Here is a 12,409-nt window from a genome sequence, read left to right as displayed (position 1 = left end):
GAATAAAAGAGAACTCTATCTAAAATTTAGAGGGGCGTGGTAGAGGTAAGAACGTGATCATTACAGCCAGGTAGGCACAGTTCCCATCACACCAGCGTTGTTAGTTCCCTGAGCACCCTGGGTAATTGTGTAATCTCCATGCCCTTCAGTCTCCTCATCTAATGAAGAGTAGTAATGGCCACTCAGAGCCAGACATGGTGGTGCAAAACTGCAATCCAGGCACCTAAAGCAAAGGGCAAGAGGAAAAAAGAGTTCCAGGCTAGCCTGGGCTACATAGTGAGACCCTGTCTCAAAACAAATAAACAACAGAACGAGCCTGGACTTACTAGATTTTTATGACTGTCATCACACATAACCCTCAGGCAAGATGTCTTGGTCTCTTTTGTTTTGGAGATTAATGGTCATTACATAGGGTGGGTGAGCAGTAACTGATGAAGACCAGCCTGGCCTTGAACTCACAGATTCACCTGCCTCTGCTTCCCAAGAGCTAGGATTAAAGGCGTGTAGCACTCCACCTGGCTATGTGCATCCTTTTTTTTTTTTTTTCTTTTTTCTTTTTTTTCTGGAGCTGGGGACCGAACCCAGGGCCTTGTGCTTGCTAGGCAAGCGCTCTACCACTGAGCTAAATCCCCAACTATGTGCATACTTTTTAAGGGGAAAGTAAGTTATGACTTCCTGATAGAGTTAACTGGCAAAGCAGCCCAGGAGCCCCAAGGAAAAACATGCATTCCCAATCCTTCTGGACAACACCTAGCAAGTGACTCACAGAACATATACAAAGCCAGTTTATGTAATCATAAATATTTTGTGTCTAGAAAATTCTGAACCTTCCTCTTTGTATGTCTTGGGAATAAGTTAAACTGAATTGGAAACTGTGTGGACTTCTCCTTTGTGGACTGATTGATTGATTGATTGATTCCCAATACCGACTTGTATACTATTTGATATTAAACATAAAATTCAATCCCATGTTAAGATTTTATGTAATTAAGTGTCTTTGGGGGCGACACAGTTAATGTAAACTTATTTATTGGTGACTCTGAAATGTTCCAATTTTCTTTAAAATATTATAATAGAATAATGTACCTGGGTGAGGATTTATTATTATTTTTTAATTTATTCCCTTTGGTCTTTTTGAGACATGGCCTCACATTTTTGTCTAGGTTGGCAGGGAAATCACTATGGAGTCCAGGCTGGCCTGGTATTATTATATAGCCCAGGCTACCCCCAAACTCATGGGTATCCTCCTGTCTCAGTCTTCAAAGCATTGAACTTATAAGTATGAACCACCACAACCACCAATGAAATATTCTTTGGACAAGTTTGCTAAGTAAGCTTATAGAGAAAACTACAGAGAGAAAACATTCTTTAAATGAACCAAGTACGCCAATGAAAGAACTGTCTTTCTGATAACTATTGAAATTAAAAAATATATTAATTCTGGTGCTTTAAAGATGGATCTGTGGTTTGGTTCAAAGTACTTGGGACTCTTCCAGAGGACCTGGGGTTGGGTCCCAGGACCCACACAGCAGCTTACAACTGAATGTGGCTTTAGTTCCAGGAAATCCAACGCCCTCTTCTGACCTCCCTGGACCCTGCATGCATTTGGTGTACATACATGCAGGCAAGACACTCATATACATAAAATTACAAATGATCTTACTTAATTTGTAAAGCAATTCCTGTCAAGACCTCTGCTTGACCTTATAGTCACATGATTAAGAGCAACATGTCTGCTGCTCTAAAAGTGTCACAGTGTTCAGCCAGGGCAATATAGAGGTGACTTCATAATTTACATACACAATGCTTCCTGAAGTGAAAGCATGTTTGTAGCTCATCAGTTAACTCAGTTACTTGTGGTTTTTAAGCCACGGAGGAGCACGCCGTCTTGGGTTCAGCAGATGCTTGTTAAGCCCCGCCGAGCCTCGGTGATCTGGAAGAACGAAACGGTGGCAAGACAGTCTGTTCTCTGGCCTGACAGGTGCCTGACAACTGAAACTCGACCCGTGTCCCTCTTTTAATGCAGGTCACACAACTGGCCTCTCATTAAATAATGAGCGGCTATACAAGCTCACGTACTCCACCGAAGTGTTTCTCGATGGGGGCAAAGGAAAACTGCAGGACAGCGTGGGCTACCGGATCTCATCGGACGTGGACGTTGTGTTACTGTGGAGGAATCCCGACGGTGACGATGATCAACTGATCCAAGTCACGGTGGGCACTTGCTACCAAAATGAAACACAAGACTTCGCTAAGATTAGATGTCAGAACTACATCTCCCAGCAGCCCTTGTTTCATGCCCCTGGTTATACTTGGCTTCTTGGAGTTCACAAAGACAAGTGAAGCAGTCACAGTTGTGAAATTACTGCTGACCAGTAGTGAGTGTTCTCTAAACTGTTGGAGCAGGCTATTAGGAGATATGTGATCCAGGTTGCCAAGTAACTGGAGTCCGATCTCTAGGTCTATATATCATTTTAATATGAAAGGGACATGGTATTGGAATCCATTCAAAGTGTCCTGGGAGGAAGGGATTTACAAAGCAAGTTATGCAAGGAACCAGGGGGACTGAAATGGAGAGGCATTAGGAGAGGCCTCACTTAACAGGTGGGATTACTAAGGAGGGACAGAGCCTCTACTAGAAGAAACCAAGTACTCCACAGAATGAGAGTGTTTGGTCAGCCATGGTGGCTTAGATTTGTGAGACGTTTTCCTAATGCAGATATATTGTAATTCTACTTTCCGTGAACCTGACGACAGTGAATTCCTTTTAAAGTTAGGTATTTTTCTGGAGGTTAATGTCAAATCGGTGCCCTGAACCAAAGCTATCCAGTAGTTTGGATGTTTTTTATAGTGTGGTTTATAGCAGCCTGTTTGCCAATCTGTTGCTTTTTTTTTTTTTTATGTCTATAGTGGTTGTTGTATTTTCAAAGTTGCATCAAAACATCACCATCCACTCCTCTGAGTCATTTATCACAAGAACAGCAAGCGTTCTTGAAGAAGACGCTGCCTACACCCTTGTTCTGTACCTCTGCTGCCCACCTTCCGTTTAGAACACACAGAGGCAGAGTGGGCAGCATCGTTCAGACAGTGCTACAGACAGGGAAATGATGAGGCAGGCAGGGACCGCTCAGGACAAGTCAGAAAGGGGACAGGGAGCCAGGAGAGCCAAAATATCTAATGTTAAACACCTTCTCCATCCTTACAAAGGGAGTGACACAGTGAGACTTTGTGGCTTAGTCGGTTAAGGAATTTGTGGCACAAAGGACAAGCCCTGTGAGTCATGGTTTGAGAGAGGACACCCTCAGTTGGAGCCCTTCACCACTTTACCTTTCAGGAGGCAGATGTGGGATTTTTTTTTCTAATAGTTTTCTTTCCTGGACCTTAGATAACGGCTGTCAATGTCGAAAATGCGGGTCAGCAGAGAGGAGAGAAGAGCATCTTCAAGGGCAAAAGTACACCTAAGATCGTAGGAAAGGACAACTTGGAGGCTCTACGGAGACCCATGCTTCTTCATCTGGTCCGGGGGAAGGTAATGCAATGGCTCTGGTGTTTTCTTCCCCTACCTCCTAGGCTTCCTTTCATCAGGGAACACTCTGAGGGAGTCACACTGTTGCCACCTTTCTTCTGGGTGGAATCATCTCAAGAACTGATTAAAGGCTGCTGATTAAACATCTCCAGAGTAAATCAAATCATGCTCTGAATTCTATTCCCTACCCAGGTTCTCTGTCTGTCTCTCTGTCTCTGTCATTAAAATCATTGTAATGGGATGAATGTAATGGGATATGGATGAGAAGGACGATTCTTAAAGTGCAGCTAATTAAATTAGGAAGGATTATGGAGCTAGAATAACAGAAACCATCAGAGCACACTTGGGTAAGTTCAGGAAAGTAGGGTAGAACGGAAGGTTAGAGGAACGTAGATAATTCGTGAAGCTGTCTGTCTGGGCAAAGCATAAAACTGACCTTTTGCTGTGTCATATTGAAGACAGCTTTCAAAAAATATGTAATGTTCATTATAAATATAACTTGGGAAAGCACTAAACATAGCAAAATGATGAATGAATATTATAATGTCTGCCCAGAACTCCAGGAAGGAAATTCTGTAAGCTTTCAGAAGTTTTATGGTTTAAACCTAACTCATTTTAGGGTCTTAGTCGGTTGGAACTGAGAAGCAACTGTGATCAGTTAATTATCAGGCATTCTGCGTTCTTGTTTAGGAAAGTTGTGGGTGTTTTATTCACATTAGGGGTGATGGGGGGGTCAAGCTCAGTCAAGACATAGAAAAACAAATGGGGCGGTGGGGAGGGTTATAGCTGTCAAACTTCAGCTTTCCACACTCAAGATGCCGATGGCAAGTACTTGACTGTAAAAACATCAGAAACTTCTGTTGTGAACATGGCGCAAATTTTTTTGTTATGGAGCACTGAGAGAAGGATTCAGGGGTAGGCATGTGCCAACGTCACGCAAAATGTGAACCCGGAATGCCTTTGTCCCCACTATTCAGAACGATTACAGTGATTCAAACTTTGCTCACATGTCCTTCTTTCTTTTGTGTTGTCCACACCCTCTCAGTTAGCAGGAAGTGAAGTGAGCCTTCGACTTCCCAACATTCTCAGTACTTCAGATCCTTTTCATGGTTTTCCCATTTTCTTTCAGCCATCTTTACTCCTTGCTAACATAGTTTTCATCAAGGAAACGTCCAATCTGTTTATAGTCCAGCCCCTCCATTCCCTGCCCTGTGCCTTTCTTTCCCTTCCCCAGAGCCTTGTGCCTTCTGCTGTGTCCATAAAGCTTTCTTCACATCCCCCAAGCCCACCACCTCTTCTGAAGTTTGTCACAATGCAGTCTAATTCTCTCATGAAGTAGCAACGAGTTTCTCACGAGCCGCAATTACATCTCTCTCTCAGAGCATGCTTGTGGTAAAAACTTAATGTACATAAAGGGGTGACTGCAGGAGCTGGTGTGAGGCTAAATAAGGCAGACTTGGCTCGTGATTGGTTAGTGACAAGCAAAGAGAACTCCATGCTTGTGGCGTGCTGAGCTCCGCCTGAAGACACTATGAACATTTGTCTCCTGCGCTAGTCAGAAACCTGGGAGCTGTGTTGATATCATCCTGCTGTGACAGATAAGGACCTAGAGTTCTGAGCAGTTAAGGAAATTTCATGAAGTTGGCACTTGGAGCAAAGTCTATGTAACCTCGTCCTCTCGTTGCGAGGCCTCCTGGTCTGATGTGGAAAGTTCTTTCTATTTTCACTGTATGAATTCACTCACTTGATTGGCAAACGGCTCAACTTCATTAACACACAATGCGGTCCTCTTCTTCTCTGGACCTCCAAGGCGGCAAATTTCTTGAGTCCATTAAATATTAATTGCATTTATTATCTCAACCGCAATCTATCATTTTACAGTGCCTTTGCCAGAAGCTGAGTACAAAGTCTCCTTACACACACACACACACACACACACACACACACACACACACACACACAAGAACTGGATGCCCTCGGTGAGCAAAGGCTGGAGGAGAAGCTGCCACATCACTATTTTGGTGACACCAATGTACCAGCCCAGTGGAAGCTGTCTGTGGTCTGTGATGACTTGCTGTAGCCACGGGTTAAAGTACATCATTATATCTCTCTCAATTGCACAATAAAAAGCTTGGAAAAGACTCTACCCTGTAGACTAAGAAGGAGCCAAAGGGAATTTCCGGTCACATCGCTGTTAGAAAGGTCGTTGTCATTTCAGGTTTACGAGGAGAGAAACTGAGAAAGCAGGGAAGCTGCTGATGAACCATTTTCTTACAGGACATTTCTATCCTAAGGCAAAATTAAATTCTATTCAAAATTCCTGGGATTTCTAGAGAATCTTTTTTTTCCTTCCAGAGCCTCCCTTTCTCCTCTCCCATTCAAAGCTCCCCTATTTACGTTGTGAAGGAACCTAACAAAATACTTAGATACCTATTCATCGCATATTTTCTTTTCACTCATCGCCCCCGTGTAAGTGCGTGCGCCTGACCTGACTTTGTCTACATGGACTAAACTAGGCTGGGAAGGTGGCAGTCTCTGTTCAGTTCATTGACACAGAGGGATGGAAGGTGCCTGTGTTCATAGCACAGACACACTCTTGACCGGAAATGCTAATCCGGTCAACTAGACAGCTTCCGGATTCCACCCTGGGTTTTGCTTGTCTGTATCTATGAAATTAAGTTTGCCTCTTACTTTGTGCTATTTCCTGGGGGTGGATCTGCTATCTAAATCAGGCTTTGCAGCTCCTGCCCACACACAGACCCTACAAAGAGGCTGTGTGTGGTAGTTGTCAACATCAGCTTGGAAGCTTCCAGGTTCTTCGCTTGTGCCTTTGTTTACTCTGACAGCATTCTTAACTGTGCTTTGCCTTAGATAAATATCATGTGACTCCCTGTTTGTCAGGATCAATTCAACTTATTTCTGTTGTTTAGGCAATGGATGTAAGTTTGCCCTCTGTAATTGTACCCATTTAAGAGGGGCAACTTCTTCCTAAGGGAAAATACAGTTCCAAAGAAAAGAATGGCCCCAGGCTTAACCACAGGATGCCGGGTGTTTCCTTCCTGGCAGTCTCCCTAGCCTTACTCTGAGTTCCTGTGTGGAAAACTTAACATACTGTTTCTGGAAACTCTGGTGACTGTGGATTCAGATTGGAAGCCTTAGCACTTGGGTATCTAGAACTCATTTCAGAACTAAATGGAGTTATCTGCTTTATGGCCTGAACACCATAAAACATACTTGGCCCCTCTTGTGAAATAGTGAATTTAAGATTACTGCGTTGACAGTCACATGGGTCAAACTTCAAAGTTCCGATTTATTAATATTATCCTCGTTGAGTAATTCCGATGTCTGACAAGTACGGATAAGAACATTATCTTCACTTTGGATCAGATTGGTCTGCTCTAAAAATGCACAGCATTTTAGCTTCTGAAATAGCAGCCCCACAAAGGGAGAAAACAAAAGGCTGGTTCGATTTTCTAGCTGTAGGAAGACAATAGATACTAATAGAAAACAATTAAAATGTTTTTGGTCGTGTCTCAGAGTTTATGCTTTTTGGATTGTTTACTTGGAAAACAAATAACACTGCATCATCATCATCTTAAGTGTCAAGACAGCAAGCTGGACGTTGCAGAGGCGACCAGTAATAGATGAGCATGTGGTCTTACTTGTAGACTGAATACAAGGCCAGCGTCTCCTGCAGCCCAGCCAGAACTCTAAGAACTCTTTATAGACTGGGGAAATGGGAGCTAATGTAGATATTGCATTAACATTCCCCATAAATGGCTTCTGAAGCACTTAAGACTCTGACCAAAAAAAAATCACCCTCCACGAACACACATCATGGCTAAGCACTTCTGAGATTCCTGGGCCTGAGAATTCTAGTTATAAGCTTTGTGTAGCCATGAAATCCAGAGATATCTTTCCCCCAGGCACATGCACTAGAAACCATACTGTCGCTGCCATGGGAAGGGAATCCCATAGCATAGAGCATCAGAAAGGCAGCTTGCATCTGAGAGACAGCCAGGGGTTTGTTTGAGAATATGATCCCTGGATTTTCAGACAGTGAAGTCACTGGCACAGGTCCCCTTTAACCAGCGCAGACAACACGATTCCAACCCTTAAGGATTACACAGCATAGTGACTAAAACTGATCACAGACACAGTATCCAGCAAACCTGTTACTAGGCAGGCGGGAGTATGTCTAGGAAGTCAAAATAGAAATTGGAAGTACTTGTGTGGTTAATTCTGACACAATATTGTCTCTTAGTGCATGAGAAGTTTTTAGGGAGGCTGAATTATTCAGGTTGGTATTAATTAGATTCATTACATTCCTGAGCTTGCTATTTTGTTTGAAATTCTGATTCTGTTGCCGTTGTTTGTTTGTTTGTTGTTTTTTGAGAAATGGATTGGTGGGGCAGGAACTCTCTGCTACAGCTTCTGTAGAGCATAGCAATTTTTACAGGGAAGGCATATCCGTCCTCTGCTTCTGAGCCGAGGGATGTGTTTGAAGTCAGTCTAAGGTGGATGTACTAGGCTGCCCTCTGCAAATCTCTATGGTTTTTGCGCTGTTTCTTGTAGACTCATTAAAAATCCTAAAAGATATGGGCCAATAATTGTCAAGGATAAAGGAGAGCCAAGTCACTTCCTATTCCTGCTCAATCCTCAATCACTCCTCCTTTCAACCTCCCCGTCCCCCATACTCTCTGATGAGAACCTCCAGCAGGAGCCATGGGCAGGCTGTACAGCAGAAGCAACCCCTCCAGTCCTGCGACCTCTGCATATTTTTCTACCTGGAGCAGCATTGACGCTCTGGAAACACTTCAGTACTCTGCAGTTTGTTCACGGACATCATGGCTGTTCACGAGCAAACCCGAGCCCATGCCATAGCCTACTGACGTCATGACATTTGAGGAATGTTGACTGCTGTTTGTAGTGATTCTCCTTCTCATCGAAGAACCTTCCATTCACGTTCATTGGTTTTTTATTTGCGCGATTATTCAGCTTTTGTTTCCAGCAGAATTACAGGGGAAAGGTGTGCGCTGTGGAGGAGAATGATGCTCCTGCCTTTTCTTGCCCGCACAGCCCTGGTTTTCATAGAAATCCCAGGCTCTCCACAGTGACCTTCATTTTCCACTCCTAAGTTCCATTTCCTGAGGATCTATTCCTGAGGATCTAGCTTCTTAGAAACTGAAACCGCTTCCTTTCACAAGAAAGAAATCATGGCTTTGCACTAACAGAATAATCTCTCACATAATCAGTGGGTGTAAGAACCTGCCTTCTCCAGCCAGTGTTTAATCGAATCTGATAAACAATGTATCATGGCTTCAATTTTATTTCTCTCCTTCCCTTTAGGTCAAAGAGTTCTACTCCTATGAAAATGAGCCCGTGGGCATAGAAAATCTCAAGAGAGGCTTGGCTAGCTTATTCCAGATGCAGTTAACCTCTGGAACCACCAATGAGGTACTTAGTGACAATCCTAAGAACTCAGTATCTTGGTGAGGGGGGAGGGGCGCTCCCTGTAATCTCAGCTACGTGGGGGCTAAGGCCCAGTTTTAAGCCAAGGTCTACCTGGGTCATAGAATAACTTTAAGACAGTTTGGTTACTTAATGAAACCCACCACTCTGGCCACTCGTGTTGGGTAACCAGTGAAGCAGGCAGAAATAGGTGAATTCTGAGAGTTCATTGACCAGTTCTGTTGATCCAATTGGTGGACTGCAGGTTCAACGAGAGAACCCGTCTCAAGGGAATAAGGCAGAAAGCACTGGAGGAAAATACCTTATATCCTCTATGGCTTACATGTATGTATATGGATGTGTACACACATACACACAGACGTACACAAACACAACACACACACACATATCCCCCAAGCAATAATAAAATAAGATATCAAAAGAACGGGAGATATAGATCAGTAAGAGAGAGCTTATTGAGCAAGCATGAGGCCCAGTTCAAGCTCCAGTACTACAAAATAAATGAGTAGATCAATTAAGAAGTCAACCAACATCGCATTTGTCGACAGGTATATCAAAATTGTTTGTAAGCATTTTTGCCTGTTGAAAGTCCACAGACAATTATAACAGCTTTCAGGATTAAATACTCCTTTAAGAAAGTTGGCCTAAGTTGGATAGTCAAATTTCACTGACATACGAAATGGTTTATTGCTTAAATATAGAGCTAAGGAATTAGAATCAGTTATGTTAAAGGAACTTTGGATAATTGTAAAATATGCAGAAAACTTTGGGGGTTGTTAAGTGTCCTGCTGCCTTGTGGGAAACATATTAAAAATACATTCTCTAGATTTATCCCAAGGATGCTAAAATCATAGGTAAGCAATGAGCTGAGTCGCTGTATTTTAATAATCTCAGGTATCTGGAACGGAACACTGGTATTCAGAACCAAGTCCCCTAATTCAGAGAGGAGATAGAAATGAGAGAATTCTGGGTCCTCAGCTATCCCCCCGAACTGAGTCAATCTGGATACCAGTTTTCCTGATCTTAACTCATCCAGCCCACAAGCAGAGGAGAAACTGTGATGGCAGGGCTGGGCCAAGGGAATGTGGCTAGCTTACTAAAATAGCAGCCGGCATGGTACTGGCAGGGGCCCAAGGGGAAAGCTTACAGGAGCCGAACAGAGTCTATTTGGGGATGTTTTTGTCTAAACTCAAAATCTTATTATGAATGACAATGAATTTAGTTAACCTCACAAGTTTCAAGAGTTTTTGACCATCTTTCTCTCTTAAAAATCATATGTACCATCTTGATACAGCCTTTAAAAACATTCTTCTTCAACAGACAATTACCCACATGGCCAGAGAGTTCAGTTATGGTCAAGCAGTTTATTCAGATCCTGGGCTCCGAGAGAAGTAGGGATGGTTCATGATTTCTGAGACAGCTGATGAGATGTTCTAAGGTCTAACCAAAGACAGTGAGATTAAGCATCCTGTAAGAGGTCTTTGAGGACTTCTGTCTTTCTGTCTTGTAGTCCCGGGTTGGGGTGAAGTTCTCAGTGGCATGTTAGGGACCCCGAGATTCAAGCCTCTTCTTGTGAGAGTGGAGAAGACCCACACGGCACCCCAAACATTATGCTTTTGTTTTCCGTTCCAGGTAGATATCTCTGGGGATTGTAAAGTCACCTACCAGGCTCAGCAAGACAAAGTGGTCAAAATTAAGGCTCTGGATACATGCAAAATTGAGAGGTCCGGATTTACAACAGCAAATCAGGTATGGTAGCTTCCCTCAAGGCACTCGAAAAATGACATTGTGTAGAGATTTAAGATAGTAGAAAAGAAACAAAGCAATACACCTAGAAAACATTTATCAGTTTCAGTATAGGCTATGTCTTCATGAGCACCAAATGAATAGATATTTCATGGCATTGTAGGTGTGTACGGGGTGGGGGATGGCATCCAAGAGGCACTTTTTTGAAAGTTGAAAGACAGATGCTATTCGCTTCAATTAAACTTTAAGAATAACTTCCTGCTAATCCACTTACTTATGCAGGTGCTGGGTGTCACTTCAAAAGCCACCTCTGTCACTACCTATAAGATAGAGGACAGCTTTGTCACAGCAGTGGTTGCAGAAGAGACCAGGGCTTTTGCCTTGAACTTCCTACAAACCGTGGCAGGAAAAATAGTGTCGAAGTAAGACAATGCTAAGAGTGTTATTTTCCTTCATACATTGTTAGAGTCAATGTTTTCTTTTATATATTGTGTTTGACTTGTAAATAGGTGTGTGTGTGTGTGTGTGTGTGTCTGTATGTCTGTGTGTCTGTGTGTCTGTGTGTGTCTGTGTATGCACACAGGGCCTCTTCATTTCGACTGTGAATTCCTTGTAAAAATTGACTTCAACTTGTTCAACATAAGTTTTCATACAATCTACAGTAACACATAGGAAATACTAGTTTCAGTACAATTGCCTGTCTTTTGATGGCAGAAAGACAAAATTCTGGGAGAGTATGTCAGAAAAAAAATTACCATTGAGACAATTTTTTTTGAAAATGAGCTTTGCTGTCTTGGTTAATAGTTGACACATGATTGCCTGAACACGATTTTCAGAAAGCTAACTCAAAAGGGCTGACAGACCTCCCAGGTCTTCTACATCCTGACAGACTGTCTTTCTTCTATCCTCTTGGCATGATATTTTGAAAGTCTAGACCTAAATTTGCAAATCTTTGAATAAAATAGTCAGACCAGAAAAACTGAATGGTGTTGTTGGGGTTCAGGGTATCTCTGGAGATGCCGTAGACTGTGTGTAAACGGATAGAGTAAGTTAGTTGGTTTTGTGTTTTCTGAAAGAATTGCAATTTTAGCGTTTTTTTTTTCCTCTCTCACACACATAAATTCTTATAATGTGCCGTTTCCATTTGGTGTTGCACAGGCAGAAATTGGAGCTGAAGACAACGGAAGCCGGCCCAAGAATGGTACCTGGGAAGCAAGTGGCAGGAGTAATTAAGGCAATTGATTCCAAGTACAAAGCCATTCCCATTGTGGGACAGGTCCTCCAGAGTGTCTGTAAAGGCTGTCCTTCTGTAAGTGCGAACAGACTGGGGTCTAATGCTGAGCTGTAATTGTGCGTTCCCCTCACCTCTCTTTCTCTTCCTCATTCTCTTTCTCTGTCTCTCTGTCTCTCTGTCTCTCTGTCTCTGTCTCTGTCTCTGTCTCTCTGTCTCTCTCTCTTCCTTCCTTCTTTCCCTCCTTCCTTCCTTCCTTCCTTCCTTCCTTCCTTCCTTCCTTCCTTCCTTCCTTCCTTCCTCTCTTTCTCTCTTTCTGCAGCAGAAGTAACCACTAGTCCTTTAAAAGAAGGAATTAATCATTTTAAACAGCATGGTGATTTTACCACATGATTAACAGTCACACTAATAGAATTTAACTTTCTATACAATGA

At 42.8% G+C, this 12,409-nt stretch overlaps 1 protein-coding gene across 1 annotated transcript in view; it reads left to right on the top strand.

The window, feature by feature from the left end:
- The window catches only part of Mttp (microsomal triglyceride transfer protein), a 41,150-nt gene that overhangs the window by 4,510 nt on the left and 24,231 nt on the right, over nt 1-12,409 (top strand). Inside the window, exons 2-7 of the mRNA NM_001107727.1 lie at nt 2,027-2,214; nt 3,386-3,529; nt 8,876-8,983; nt 10,631-10,747; nt 11,027-11,166; nt 11,903-12,053. Of these exons, the coding sequence (NP_001101197.1) occupies nt 2,027-2,214; nt 3,386-3,529; nt 8,876-8,983; nt 10,631-10,747; nt 11,027-11,166; nt 11,903-12,053 (848 nt within the window). The remainder of the gene's footprint in view (nt 1-2,026; nt 2,215-3,385; nt 3,530-8,875; nt 8,984-10,630; nt 10,748-11,026; nt 11,167-11,902; nt 12,054-12,409) is intronic.

Source organism: Rattus norvegicus, chromosome 2, assembly GCF_036323735.1.
Source record: "Rattus norvegicus strain BN/NHsdMcwi chromosome 2, GRCr8, whole genome shotgun sequence".
Lineage (NCBI taxonomy): Eukaryota > Metazoa > Chordata > Mammalia > Rodentia > Muridae > Rattus > Rattus norvegicus.
This window is presented reverse-complemented; position numbering and strand designations above follow the sequence as displayed.